Genomic DNA, 14,735 nt, shown 5'->3' on the forward strand with positions numbered 1-14,735 from the left:
TGCATGAAATAGAGACTGGCATGCTTGACAGATACCAGAGACATATGCTTAGCTTGAATCACACTGGGTTCGGTGATTGTCGTCTTTTTTTCCAAAGAAGCTGGAGTTTCTGGTGTGAGAAGCTTGGTCCTTTCATACAGAATTCCATTCCTTCTTAACGTTTTCTTCAGAAATGATCACTAGGAAAAGAACAGCAAACTGAACTGAAAAACAAATTCCTATATAGATATAAAAATACTTAGGCTTTAGAGGAAGGGCACATTTATATGGATCTGCCAGCTACACTTTAGCCCTGTGAAACTGCTGTTTCATCACAGTTTCGGTAGATTATTTCTTTCCATCAATTGGCCTAAATCATGACTTTTTCCAGGTGCTAGTTGGATGATAAAATCTGTTATTTTGCCTCCCAATATGAATAGTCAAAAGATTAAGTGAGAGGATAAGGAGGAAGATTTTCTATGCCTTGTATCAAGTAGGAAATGCTTGAATTCTAGATAAGAACCAAGAGAGAATATTTGAAATTATTTTGGTCTAAATAATGATTTGGCTTGGATGTCAAAAAGTAGGTTTAAACGGATATAACAGGAAAACTTTTTGCAGTGAAACACACTAATTTTTTTAAAAATCAATTTCCTTCAAGCATGATATTTGTTTATTTTTGCCTTCCAGGCAGACTTTTTTTAATGGCCATGGACAGTCATTCAGGCCTTTATGAACACACCTGGCCGTAAGAGAAGTGGCTACCTGGTCATTTTAAAGAGATAGGCAATTCTACCAGGGGCAGATAGGTGGTTCAGTGGATAGAGTGCCAAGCCTAGAGTTAGGAGGACTCATCTCCCAGAGTTCAAATCTGGCCTCAGACACTTACTAGCTGTCTGACCCTGGGCAAGTCTCTTAACCCTATTTGCCTCAATTTCCTCATCTGCAAAATAAGCTGGAGAGGGAAATAGCAAACCATTCCAATATCTTTATCAAGAAAACCCCAATTGGGGGTGGGGGTGGGGGTGCAGCTAGATGGCACCGTGGATAAAGCACCAGCCCTGAATTCAGGAGTACCTGAGTTCAAATCCAGCCTCAGACACTTGACACTTACTAGCTATGTGACCTTGGGCAAGTCAGTTAACCCCCATTGCCCTGCAAAAAACAAACAAACAAACAAACAAACAAACAAAAACATATTAAGTTGGATGAGCAGAGCTTGCTACGTTAATTTATTCTGTGCTTAGTCCAGAGAGAGCCGAAAGCAGAACAATGGGCTCATATGGACTAAAAGAAGAGAAAGAGACTTTTCACTTTCCTTGTCTCCATTTCTCACTGACCATCCTGAAAACCAATTCTGGTACTTCATAATTAACCAAAATAAAAAGAAATTCTTCTTATCTTTATTCACGAGTCTTATCTAATTCATTTCAATTCAGCAAACAGTCCTAAATGCTTACTCTGTGCAAGGCACTGGGGTGGTATAGATGAGAATATGGTAGTCCTTTTACCCCAGGGAGATCACTACTGGGGTAGTACAATATATTTGTAAGTTGGTAAACTCAAAGTCATGTCCAGTAGTTTCAAGAGGGAGACAGTGCAAATAAAGGGAAGGTCAGGAAGGCCTCTTGTAGGAGGTGGTACCTAAGCTGCCCTTTGAAAAGTACTTCCCTTCAAAGTCTAGAATCCAGACTAATGAGTACTGAAGACTGAGGGATGCTTTGGAAAAATGGATAAATATTGGAGTGTTTAGCTGGGCTTGTTTGGGTTTGCTTGGTTTTCATTTTAGTTCGGTGTGAGGTTTTTATTCAATAACTTCATGCATGATATTTTTCTAACATCTAACTTCCTATGAGTGAAGTGGCATTTTAAAATTTTAGGCATGTTTTTAAAAAATTATCATTATCAGAGACTGTAGAAAAACATATAATTTGAAAATAGTCTATAACAAAATAAGGCAACCCCAGAAAACTTTTTCCTTCTAACCTTACACATACTAAAGTCCCTCCTTCCCACCACCCCCACGTGTTTAAAAAAAACCAAACCACATAATAACTCTTTACTTAAAATCCATAAAACTCTTCACTTAACTCTGGTATTCCAGCCATAGCCCACTGTCTCTTTTGTGTTTCATAATTAATTTCTCAAATTCAATACAGTTAATCTTAACAATTCAAATGCAGATAAGTCTTCAGTCTATATCTCCAGTCCAGTCCTAACAATCTCTTTCCAGTCTTATAAGTTCTGAACACCATCTGAAGCCTAACCACAAATTGAATTCATTAACATACCAAGACAAGAATTTCAAATATGTAGGCCACATATTGGAAGTTGCCACTTTGGTTCTCACAAAATCACAGAATTTTAGAGTTGGAAAGGTACTTTCAGGGCCATCTAATTCAACTAATATCCAAAAAAGGAATGCCCGCTATAATATAAATGACAAGTGGTCCCCACCCTGAAATGAGGGCCTGTCAGTAAAAGCACCCTTGCTTATTTGAGAAACAAACTATAGAAGCTGGAAGATAGCTTAGGGATGATCTAAGCCAGCCCCAAGAGAGTTCAAGTGCCTTGCCCATGGTTACACAGCAGTTACCAATATAGCTTGATTAGAACCTGAGCATACAGTCTTCCAATTTAGAAATCCTATCTACTCTACATATTTTTTGAAATTTTCATTGGTACGGTAGCAGTTGAAGAGGAAGTAATACCTCTTAAGTAATTAACTTCCAAACTGTTTTGCTAAAGATAAGAATTCATACCATAAAAAAAATCAGAAAATAGTATTTTATGGATTTGTTGACCCAAGAACAAGGTAAGCCAGGCAAACAGTGAATTCCTTCCTAGCGCTGAATGTCTCTTGAGTCCAATAGTAAGCTAAATCAAGGTAACTTAATTTTTAACCCTTCTTTGGGAATTTAAGAATTTCCTTTTTAGCATTGTGACAGTATCTAAAATCACAACATCAATTTCATTTTACAGTCTTTTAGACTGGATGATGTTGTAATCATTTGCACCAGTGCTGTACTATCCTGATTTCCGTAGGAGGGCAGGCCCTTGTGGCAAGGTAATAGTCTTAACTCTTTACTTAACTTGGTCATAACAAAGTATCAAGGAAAAGGAGCAGCATCCCAGCTATAAGCAACTTGTTAGCCTCCCTTAGACGTGTTTTAGTGGTATAATAGTTGTGATGTTAGCCTACGCCTCAGAACAAAAATATCATTAATACATAGTGGAAATCAGTCAACAAGCATGGATTAAATATCTGCTATGTGACAGATTAAATATTCCTTGCCTTCACAGAGCTTATTTTCCTATTGAAAGAGCTGAGTAAGAATCAGAAAACTGGGCAGTCTAGTTCTAGCTCTTCTACTATGTCAGCCATAACTTTGGACAAGTCACCCCACTTCTTTGGGGCCTTTGTTTCCTCATCAATAAAATGGGTATAATAATACCTTCCCCATTTGATTTACAAGGTTGTTCTGACAATTCCAAAATTCGTGATGAAAAATGCTGTCCTCCTCCAGAGAGAGAACTGATGAACTGAGTGAAAATTAAATATTTTTTTACTTTGTTTTTCTTGCTTCTTTTTTGCAACATGGTTAATATGGAAACATGTTTTGCATGATTTCACATGTATAAATCATCTATTCCTTGTCTTCTTACTCAATGGGAGAATGAAAGAGAAAATTTGGAACTCAAAAAAATTTTTTTAATGTTAAAATAACTAATATCTTTTTAAGAAAAAAAAATAAAAGCAACATTGTCTGAAAAACAAGAAAGAAATTATGGGGTACTCCTGTGCTAGAACTGGATGCAGCATCAGAGGCTATTTTGCAACTCTATTTCCTACACCCATTTCTGGGTCATAGTTCCTGTGTGGAAAGGAGCACTTTCAGTCAAGAAAGAGTGAAATTCTTGAGGAACAGTATCACTTCTGACCCCAAAGGATCAGGGACCCTGAGAAACAGTATCATTTCTGGTCCTAAGGGAGGAGAGTCCCTGAGCATTGATTGTAATCCCAGGGGATCAGGAGCTCCTCCTGGATAAGGACCAGAGTGATGACCAGATAGTAGCAACCACAGCTCTCCCCAAATCACACCACATTGGAAACACTAAAAACTTCCAAACCCCAATAACTAGTTCTGAAAACAGCTAAAAAACAGCAAAAAGGCTTGAAGCTTGAGATAATGTCCCTCCTTCTTTCTGTGTTCCAGGAACAGAACCCAACATTAATATAAAGTTCTAAATCAAGAACTAGGGTGGGAAAATGAGCAAACAACAAAAAAGAACCTGACCATAAAAAGCTACTGTTGTAACATGGAAAATCAAGATACAAACTCAGAAAACAATAAAGTTTAAAAAAAAAAACTTAAGCAAAGTCTCAAAGAAAAATAGGAACTGGACATATGTCCATTAAGAATGCTAGGATAGGGGCAGCTAGGTGGTGCAGTGGATAGAGCACCGGCCCTGGAGTCAGGAGTACCTCAGTTCAAATCCAGCCTCAGACACTTAACACTTATTAGCTGTGTGACCCTAAGCAAGTCACTTAACCCCAATTGCCTCACTAAAAAAAAAAAAAAAAGAATTCTAGGATAAGCTAAAAATGATTTTCAAAATAAAATAAGAGGGGCAGCTTTAGTGGATATACCACTGGTCCTGGTCTCAGGAGGACCTGAGTTCAAACTGGCCTCAGAGACTTACTACCTCTGGGACCTTGGGAAAGTAATTTACTTTTGCTTCTCAAAAAACTCAAATAAGAACAGTATAGGAAAAATTAGGAAAAGAAATGAAAGCAAAAGAAGAAAATTATGAAAAGACATTAACAGCCTGGGAAAAGAGGCACAAAAAATATTGAAGAAAACAGTACCTAAAAAAGCAGAATTGGCCAAATGGAAAAAGAGGTACAACACATCACTGAAGAAAATAATTCCATAAAAATTAGAATTGGGCAAGTGGAAGATAATGACTCCATGAAACATCAAGAAACAAAGTCAAAAGAATTTTCATTCTCATTCATTTTCATCCTCAGGTTTTTTTCTTCAAAAAATAGAAGAAAATGTGATATATTTCACAAGAAAAATATCTGACCTGGAAGCCAAATCAAGGAGGGTCTGAAAGCTATGATCAAAGAAAGAGTCTAGATATCATATTTCAACAAATTATCAAGGAAAAACTGCCCAGATAATTCTAGAACCAGAGGGTAAAATAGAAATTGGAAAAATCCACTGATCCCCTCCTGGAAGAGATCCCCAAATGAAAACTTCCAGGAATATTATAGCCAAATTCCAAAACTCTCAGATAAAAGAGAAAACACTTCAAGCAGCCAGAAAGAAACTATTGAAATACTGTAGAGCCACAGTCAGGTTCACATAAAATTTAGCAGTTGCCATGTTAATGGAGTAAAGGGCATGGAATATGATACTCTGGAAGGCAAAAGAGCTGGGATTACAAGCAAGAATAACTTACCCAGCAAAACTGAATATAATCCTTCAAGGGGAAAAATAGGTATGTAATGAAATAGAGAAATTTCAGGTATTCCTGATGAAAAGACCAGAGCTGAATAGAACATTTTACTTTCAAATGCAAGACTCAAGAAAAGAATAAAAAGGTAAATGTGAAAAAGAAAAATGTGTGGGAAAATGATACATATATCTTCTAAGAACTGTTTCATGATTAGGGCAATTAGAAGGATTCTACATAGAAAGAGGGTGCGGGAGTGAGTTGATTATGTTCCAGATTTCAAACTATATTGCAAAGTGGTAATCGTCAGTGGTAGATCAGTAGAATAGATATGGTGCATAATACAAAACAGTAAATGACCACAGTAATCTAGTGTTCGATAAACCCAAATATCTAAGCTTTAGGGGTAAGAACTCATCATTTGACCAAAATTGCTGGGAAAACTGGAAAGCAGTTCAGCAAAAACTAGGCATAGACCAACATTTTACACCATAAACTAAGTTTGGGTCAAATTGTATAAATGATTTACACATAAAGAGTGATATCATAAGTAAATTAGACAAATTGAACAAATGTACCTGTCAGACCTATGGAAAAGGGAAGAGTTTATGACCAAACAAGAGATAGAAAGGAATAGGGGAAGAAAAATAGGTAATTTTAATTACATGGGTTTTTTTTAAATGCACAAACAAAATTAATGCAGCCCAAATTAGAAGGAAAATAGGAAAGTAGGGGGGAAAGTTTATAACAGATTTCTCTGATAAAGGCCTTATTTCTCAAATATAAAAGAAATTGAGCCAAATTTATAAAAATAAGAGCCATTCTTCAGCTGATAAAGGGTTAAAAGATATGAACAGGCAGTTTTCAGGAAATAAATCAAAGTTATCAATAGTCACATGAAAAAATTCTCTAAATCACTACTCAGAAATGCAAATTTTAAAAATTCTGAGGTACTACTTCATACATATCTGATTGGCTAACATGACAGAAAAGGAAAATGACATGCTGGAGGGGATGTGGGAAAATTGGAATATGAATCCCCTATTGGTGGAGTTGTGAAATTGTTGAGCCATTCTGGAGAATAATTTGGAATTATGCCCAAAGGGCTATAAAACAGCTTACCCAATTTCCAGAGCAGAGCCAAGATGGTGGAGGAAAGGTAGTAAGCTCTTAGAACTCATGACATAATCACTCCAAAAAAAACCTCCAAATAATGCAATAGGACAATTCTTGGAGCAGCAAAACCCACAAAAGAATAGGCTGAGATCATTTTCCAGACAAAGACAGCTTAGAAGGTCACAGGAGGGGGCTGCTGTGCTAAGACAGGAGTAGAGCCCAACCTCACAGTCATGCTGACACAGATCCAGTCCCAAGCAGGCCAAGCCAGGGAAAGAGACCCTCAGAGCCTCTGAATCAGCTGCAGCACCAGTGTTGTCTGGAACTAAGCTCATGGTCTGGTGAGAGGGCTGAGCAGTTGGCTGGGGGGAGATTAAAGGGGTCTCTGCTGGTGCTGAGGCAGAACTTGGGTTTTTCACCCCTGCTGGGAACCAGGAAGTAGGCTTGAATAGCAATGGCCCAGGTGGGGGAGGGGCATAGGCTCATCAGAACTAACAATTACAGTACACAAAGTTTTGCTGTCTGGTTAATGAGCAAGTTGGCCTGGGGTTATCTACAGATCAGGGAACAGGCCAGGCAAGAGAAAAACCTGCCCTTCCTTAAACTGAATCACCTGGGACCCTATAAAACTTGGGACAGTGTAGCTTGGAAGTAGAGCCCCACTGTAAGAGGGAGTTAAAGGTCAAGTAAAAGATGGACAAGATGAGCAAGCAGAGAAAGTTGAGACCCATAGAAAGTTTCTTTAGTGACAAGGAAGATCGAGGTGCACCCTCAGAAGAGGATAGCAATGTCAGGGCTCATATATCCAAAGCTTCCAAGAAAAATATGAATTGGTCTCAGGTCACAGAGGCTCTCAAAAAGGACTTTGAAGACTAAGAGAGGTAGAGGAAAAAATGGAAAGAGAAATGAGTGATGCAGGAAAGTCATGAGAAAAAAGTCAGCAGCTTGAAAAGCCAAATGGAAAAGGAGATACAAAAGCTCTCTGAAGAAAATAATTGCCTAAGAATTAGGATTGAACAAATGGAAGCTAGTGACTTTATGAGAAACCAAGACACAATAATTCAAATCCGAATGAATAAAAAAGTAGAGAGCAATGTGAAATATCTTCTTGAAAAAATAGCTGACCTGGAAAATAGATCCAGGAGAGATAATTTGAAAATTATTGGACTACCTGAAAACCATGATCAAGGAAAGAGCTTTGACATCATCTTCCAGGAAATTGTCAGGGAAAATTGCCCTGATATTTTAGAATCAGAAGGTAAAATAGAAATTGAAAGAATCCACTGATCACCTCCGGATAGAGATCCCAAAATGAAAACTCCCAGGAATATTATAGCCAAATTCCAGAGCTTCCAGGTCAAGGAGAAAATATTGCAAGCTGCCCAAAAAAAACCCACCACCACCACCAACAAAAACTGCATACCCTTTGACCCAGCAATACCACTACTATGTCTGTATCCCAAAGAGGTCAAAGAAAAGGGGAAAGGACATGTTTGTAGAAAAATATTTATAGCAGCTCTTTTTGTGGTGGCAAAAAATTGGAAATTGCCCATCAATTGGGGAATGACTGAACAAGTTGTGGTATATGATTATGATGGAATGCTATTTTGCCTTAAGAAATGATGAGCAGTATGGTTTCAGAAAAATGTGGGAAGACTTATATGAATTCATGCAAAGCGAAGTGAGCAGAGCCAGAAGAACATTGTACACAATAACAACAGCATTGTAAGGGTGATCAACTGGGAAACTTAGCTACTCTGATCAAGATTATGATCCAAAACAGTGCAAAGGACCTGTGATAAAAAATGCTATCTATCTTCAGAGAGAGAGAATTTATTATCTCTGAATTCACATTGAAGCATGCTTTTTAACTTTGTTTATATTGTTTTATTTTGTTTGTGTTTTCTTTTGCAACATGGCTAATATGGAAATATGTTTTCCATGACTTCATATGACTATAATCAATATCAAAATTTTTAATAGTATTTTTTCAATTTACATGTAAAAATAGTTTTTAACCTTCATTTTTGTGAGCTTTTGAGAATTCCAACTTTTTCTCCCTCCCTCACTTCTTCCCCTCATATACATTACAGTCATGTTAAACAAATTTCCACATTAGTTATATTGTAAGAAAAGAATAAGAACAAAAGGGAAAAAACCACAAGGAAGAAGAAACAACAACAACAAAGCAACAACAAAAGTGAAAAGATTATGTTTCAATCTGCATTCAGACACCATAGTTCTTTCCTGGATTTGGAAAGCATTTTCCATCATGAGTCTTTTGGCATCATCTTGGATCATCATATTGATGAGGAGAGCAATACAATGTCTATCACAGTTGATCATCACACAGTGTTATTGATACTGTGTACAATGTTCTTTTGGTTCTGCTCATTTCACTCAGCATCAATTCATGTAAGTCTTTTCCAGGTTTTTCTGAAATCTGCCTGCTCATCATTTCTTATAGCATAATAATATTCCATTACATTAATATACCACAACTTGTTTAGCCATTCCCCAATCAATGGGCATCCCCTCAATTTCCAATTTTTTGCCTCCACAAAGAGCAGCTGTAAATATTTTTATACATGTGGATCTTTTTCCCTTTTTTATGATCTCTTTGGGATATAGACCTAGTAGTGGTATTGCTGGGTCAAAGGGTCTGCACAGTTTTATAGCCTTTTGGCTATGGTTCCAAATTGCTCTCCAGAATGATTGGATGAGTTTACAACTCCACCAACAATGCATTAGTGTTCCATTTTTCCTTCATCTTCTACAACATTTATCATTTTCCTTTTTTATCAGATTAGCCAATTGGATAGGTGTGAGGTGGTACCTCAGAGTAGTTTAAATTTGCATTTCTCTAATCAGTAGTTAATATCAAATTGTTTGCCTTCTCAAGAAGGGGTGAGTGTGGGATATACAGAATTTGGAACTGAGAATTTTTTTTTTTAATTACAAAACAGTAGCAATCACAGGACAGCTTATGACTAATTGTCCAATGAATGGTTTACTTAATGAATGCTACAATACTTCTAAGCATTGAGAGGTCACCTAGGACTAGAGTAATAAGAGAATGAAAGGCCTGAGGTGGGCCTAAAGGGATTAGGGTTTGGATAGGTGGAGAAGAGGAGGATAGTATTATGAATGAGGGAAACAGTGAACAAAGAAGGGAACATGAAAGGTGCTTGCTGGGTAGTGAGTAGACCAGGCTTGTTAGAAATGATGTTTCACAGAAGGGAGCACTGAAATTTAGGGTTAGAAAGGTGTGCTGAGGTCAGATTGTCGATGGCCTTGAATACCAGATTAAGGTGGTTAGATTATATTTTGTAAATTAATAATGACAGCTAAGTGGCACAATGGATAGAGTGTCAAACTTGGAGTCAGGAAAACTCATCTTCCTGAGTTAGACTCTAGCCTCAGGCACTTAACTAGCTGGATGACCCAGGGCAAGTCACTTAACTCTGTTTGCTTCAATCTCCTCATATGTAAAATGAGCTAGAGAAGGGAATGGCCAGTATCTTTGCCAAGAAAACCCCAAATAATGTCACACAAAAATTGGTCATAACCCAAGTGACTGAACAGCAACAACAATATAACAAAAATTAATAATAATAAGGGACAGCTAGGTGGCACCATGGATAGAGAACCAGCCCTGGAGTCAGGAGGACCTGAGTTCAAATCCAGCCTCAGACACTTGATACTTACTAGCTGTGTGACCTTGGGCAAGTCACTTAACCCCAATTGCCTCACTAGGAAAAAAATAATAATGAATCATTGGGGGCAGCTAGATGGTACAGTGGTTAAAGCACCGGCCCTGAATTCAGGAGGACCTGAGTTCAAATCCGACCTCAGACACTTGACACTTACTAGCTGTGTGACCCTGGGCAAGTCACTTAACCCCAATTGCCTCACCCAAAAAAGAAAGAAAGAAAGAAATTTGTTGTTGCTCCTATTCAGGCATGGGATGATGAGGGCCTTGGTAAGGGAAGTGTCAGTGGAAGAAGCAGAAAGAAGAAGATAGATTCAAAGAAAGCATGCAGGGGGTAGCTAGGTGGTGCAGTGGATAAAGAACTGGCATTGGATTCAGGAGGACCTGAGTTCAAATCCAGCCCCAGACACTTGACACTTACTAGCTGTGTGACCCTGGGCAAGTCACTTAACCCACATTGCCCTGCCAAAACAAAAACAAAAACAAAAACAAAGCATGGAAAAGGAAGAACTGAAAGGATATGGTAATCAGTTGGATATGGGATGGCAAGAAATATAGAGGAGATGGTAAGATACAGCCTCTCTGGGCCTCAGTTTCCTAGTCTTTAGGATGAGGGAGTCAGACCAGATGGTTCCTAAGGTCCCTTCCAGCTCCAGATATATGATCCCTGCTGCCTGCGTAACCTCCAAAATTTTGAGCTTTGGTGACTGCTGATACAGCCTGTCAACAACAATAAAGAAGTTATGAGTAGGGGAGGGGAGTCATTTTGAAGGAAAGTTGAACTTGGTTTGTTTGATACCAAGGATTCTTAACCTTTTGTGTGTCATGGACCCCTTCGACTGTTTTGTGAAGTCTATGTACACCTTCTCAGAAGAGTGTTTTTATATGCATAAGAATTTTAAAGAAAATCAATTGTTTTGAGATACATTGATCAAAAACATGAAAACCCTTGAAAGACCTCAAGTTCACAAGCCCCAGGGAGAGAACCCCTGTTTTAGATATTTTGGGTATAACATGGCACAGTTACATGTCTCCTACTTTGTAAGAGATTTTGCAAGCAGAAGCACCCTGCAGTTTTTCTTTTTCCCTGTCCTGCAGCCAATTAATTTTACTGTGGTCATTGGAAAATATCTATGTGATTTCTCAGTACAGCTTTGTTAGACATTCTGCAGAAACCTCTACGAAGCCAACAAATAGCTCTGGTCACTTGGGTGGTCTCTTTAGACACTGTAGGCTTCTTTGTCACCAGTTAAATTTCCTTTGAACCTGGTTGTTTCATATACATGAATCCTGCCTTCCTTCTTGGTAAAAGCACTTTTTGTTCTTGTTCTTGATCATGTTTGCTGTTTATTTTCCTGTGGCCTTATAATGAACTTGATGACAGGCTTTTCATATTTGGACTTCAAAAGATGAAGGTTCACCCTAGCAAAGAAAAAAAAAGGTGAAATTGAATAGGGCATCATGCTTTGTCTTTAAAGGATGCAAGGCGTTGTAAACAGACTGTCCAAGTTACTGAAACCTGGAGGAATGTTGTTATTTCGGGACCATGGAAGATATGATCTCACTCAGCTGCGTTTCAAAAAAGGTATAATGAGATCCTTTTTGTTACCTTGGTGATTCTGCATATTTGTGTCTTAAAGAATGTTTACCTTGATTTTACTCATTTTTATCTTCTGCTTTTCAAATGGGAATTTTAATTTCCCCTTTTCTTAACTATCTTCTGTAGGATGCTGCTTGTCTGAAAACTTTTATGTTCGAGGAGATGGTACCAGGGCATATTTCTTTACAGAAGGTAAGAATTACATCCTAGAGGATACAGTTGTTTGGAAAAAGTAATCTTTAGTTTCTGTTTTGGGTAAGAAAAATTCAAAAGCTATAGTATCATATAAGCATTAGAATGTCAAATAATTGATTAAAGGTCACTTTCTAGTGTTTCTGAATGTTCTACTGGAGAGTTTAAATTGAAAGGTTAAAAGAAATGTTTTTTAAATCTTTTTTTCTCAAGTGAAATTGACCCACTGCCCCTATGATTTCATCATAATATCACCTGCCAAATGATGTGCATCCCTCCACAGTGGGTGTTTTCAGCATGGAGCAAAGAGGAGTTGATGACAATTGTAAAGCCAATCGAGAGAGTTTTATTCATATGAGTCCCATAGTAAACGACTTGTCTCTTATCAATTTTTCATTCTAAAGTACATTTTTGACAGTGATGGGTACTAAATGAGCCTTGTATCCAAGGCTTTCCCCAGTCTTCTGTAAACTCATTTACATTGTGGCATATTTGGTCCCTTTTATTAACAAGTAGAAACTCTGAAAAGAAACATCTGCTAAAACATCAAAACCAATAACCACTGTAGTTGCTGTCCCTTCTCTGTGTGCTCTATCATACCTCCTTATTATGTTGTTTTAATGCATAGTAGAATGCATGTGTTTTTCTTAAGGCTTCCATCCCCATTTGGACCATAGAGGAGGTATTTTGTAAGAAGTTCTGTTAAACGATAAAATTTTGGATAGTTAACTGTAGCAGTGATTTGTAACTATTTTCTTGTCCTTAATCGCTTGTCATACTTTTGCTTTTCATTTTTTGTGTCACAGGGGAAGTCCACAATATGTTCCATCAGGCTGGGTTAGATGAAAAGCAGAACCTGGTTGACCGGCGTTTACAAGTTAATAGGAAAGAAAAAGTGAAAATGCATCGAGTGTGGGTACAGGGCAAGTTTCAGAAACCATTGCATTCATTTCATAATGACCCTGACAATCTCTTTCCTGGGGTTTCTGCTGGTTGAAGAGGATACTTCTTTGTGTAAATCAAGATCACCCCATGTGAAGGTCCCTCCAAAAATTATTCCTGAAAGAGCAATTAGAAGATAGAACTGGAATATCCATATCTGGTTCTTGTATCATGGGTGAGGCCTTCCATTAGGTTTCTACACACATTTACATATTAGGTGATATGGAAGGATCTGCTGTATTTGACATTTTAAAAAAATTAGTAAACGTGAATTGCCCAAGCATGTTTGTGTTTGTTACTTCTAACCCCTTGTGTAGTTAAAAAACAAAATACTACCCATTCAGCTTACTTCAGTAATTGAGATCACTTGAAAAAAACAATAGCCTGCCTCTTTTAAAAAGTAGAGACAGTCCTCTGCTTTATTTATACCATTGGGTTCAGTAATCAGTTCACAAACATATTCTAGCTGTGCTCAGTTGTCATCTGTCACCAAATAGGCAGCATATCTGTTTCCAGGGAAATTCAGGAAAAGCCCAAGTTTTTGCTGAAAGCTATTTTTTCTCTCCTAATTCAGAGACTATCTGGAATAGATTTTGACTTTTTCTTTCCTTTCCTGTGTATCTGCTATTTTGTTCTTGTGACAGTGGCCCATCCTCATTATTGTTTCTAAATATCACCAGGTACAGATTGTTGAGTTTTCTGTAAAACAGATATAATACTTATGAAGATGTTAAAATTAGAAGAATTTAAAATTTCAGCATATAAAAATGAGATTAGTTATATATTCTTCCAATACATATTCATTCTGCTGCAGGGCATGCAAATGAAGTTAAAGGCCCTGTCCTCAAGGAGTTTATAGTCTGATTGGGGCTGCAAGATTGAGATATGTGAAAGGATGAAAGGACAGCTTTTTAGACTAAGTATGAAAATTGTTATAAGCACTGTAAGAATTCTCATAGTCTGGAATGGTTAGGGAGAGACTTGAACCAGACCTCAAAAGCTATTGAATATTTGGCTTAGTGGCAAGAATAAAGGGGCAAGGAGGGTGGCATTTCAGCATGAAGAGTATGATTGGACTGACCTGGCTGAAGTTAGGGGGTTTGTGTTGAGTAACACTGAGAAGTGAGGTTAGAAGGGACCTCTGTAGCCATTTGGTCCGACCCCATATTTTACAGATAAGGAAACAAAGGCCCCAAGACTAGTGACTCATTCAAGTCACACAAGCATTTAGTATTAGAAATGGCATTTGAGCCACAAAGCCAGCCCTCTTTACTCAGCATCACTGCTGCCTGGCCTTTCCAAGTAGGTTGGAGCCAGATGCCAGAAGGCCTTGAAGCTAAGAAGTCTGGATTTTATTCTATAGGCAGCTGAGAGGCATTGAAGATTTTTGAGCTGAGGAGAAACAGGATGGAAAGGATTCTTTAGAAAGATTAATCTGGCAGTGGTATGCAGGAGAGATTGAATAGTGGAAAGATTGTAAATGAAATGAGGACAGCCTTGACTGGGTTGGTGGCATGTGTCAATAGCAGTATTAAGGTTACTATTTAAGCACGTATAAATCAGTAGATGTAAAAGCCAAGATTTGCATCAGAATCTTAACTCATCTACATTTCCCATAATTAAAGTGTACATTTAAAAGCCAAACTGGTAATTGAAAGTATTCCATACAGCACGGGCAATTTGGATAAGTTAATGTTGCTATGGGAACCTGAGCACAACCTACTTCTTGTG

The 14,735-nt window shown here is 37.8% G+C and overlaps 1 protein-coding gene across 4 annotated transcripts in view; it reads left to right on the forward strand.

The window, feature by feature from the left end:
* The window catches only part of METTL8 (methyltransferase 8, methylcytidine), a 117,999-nt gene extending 104,715 nt beyond the window's left edge, over positions 1 to 13,284 (forward strand). For all 4 annotated transcript variants that reach the window (XM_043991952.1, XM_043991949.1, XM_043991948.1 and 1 more), the window contains 3 exons: positions 11,749 to 11,855; positions 11,997 to 12,062; positions 12,869 to 13,284. In XM_043991952.1, the coding sequence (XP_043847887.1) occupies positions 11,749 to 11,855; positions 11,997 to 12,062; positions 12,869 to 13,059 (364 nt within the window). In that variant the 3' untranslated portion in view covers positions 13,060 to 13,284. The remainder of the gene's footprint in view (positions 1 to 11,748; positions 11,856 to 11,996; positions 12,063 to 12,868) is intronic.
* The last annotated feature ends 1,451 nt before the right edge of the window (positions 13,285 to 14,735 follow it).

This window comes from Dromiciops gliroides, chromosome 3, assembly GCF_019393635.1.
Source record: "Dromiciops gliroides isolate mDroGli1 chromosome 3, mDroGli1.pri, whole genome shotgun sequence".
NCBI classification, from domain to species: Eukaryota; Metazoa; Chordata; class Mammalia; order Microbiotheria; family Microbiotheriidae; genus Dromiciops; species Dromiciops gliroides.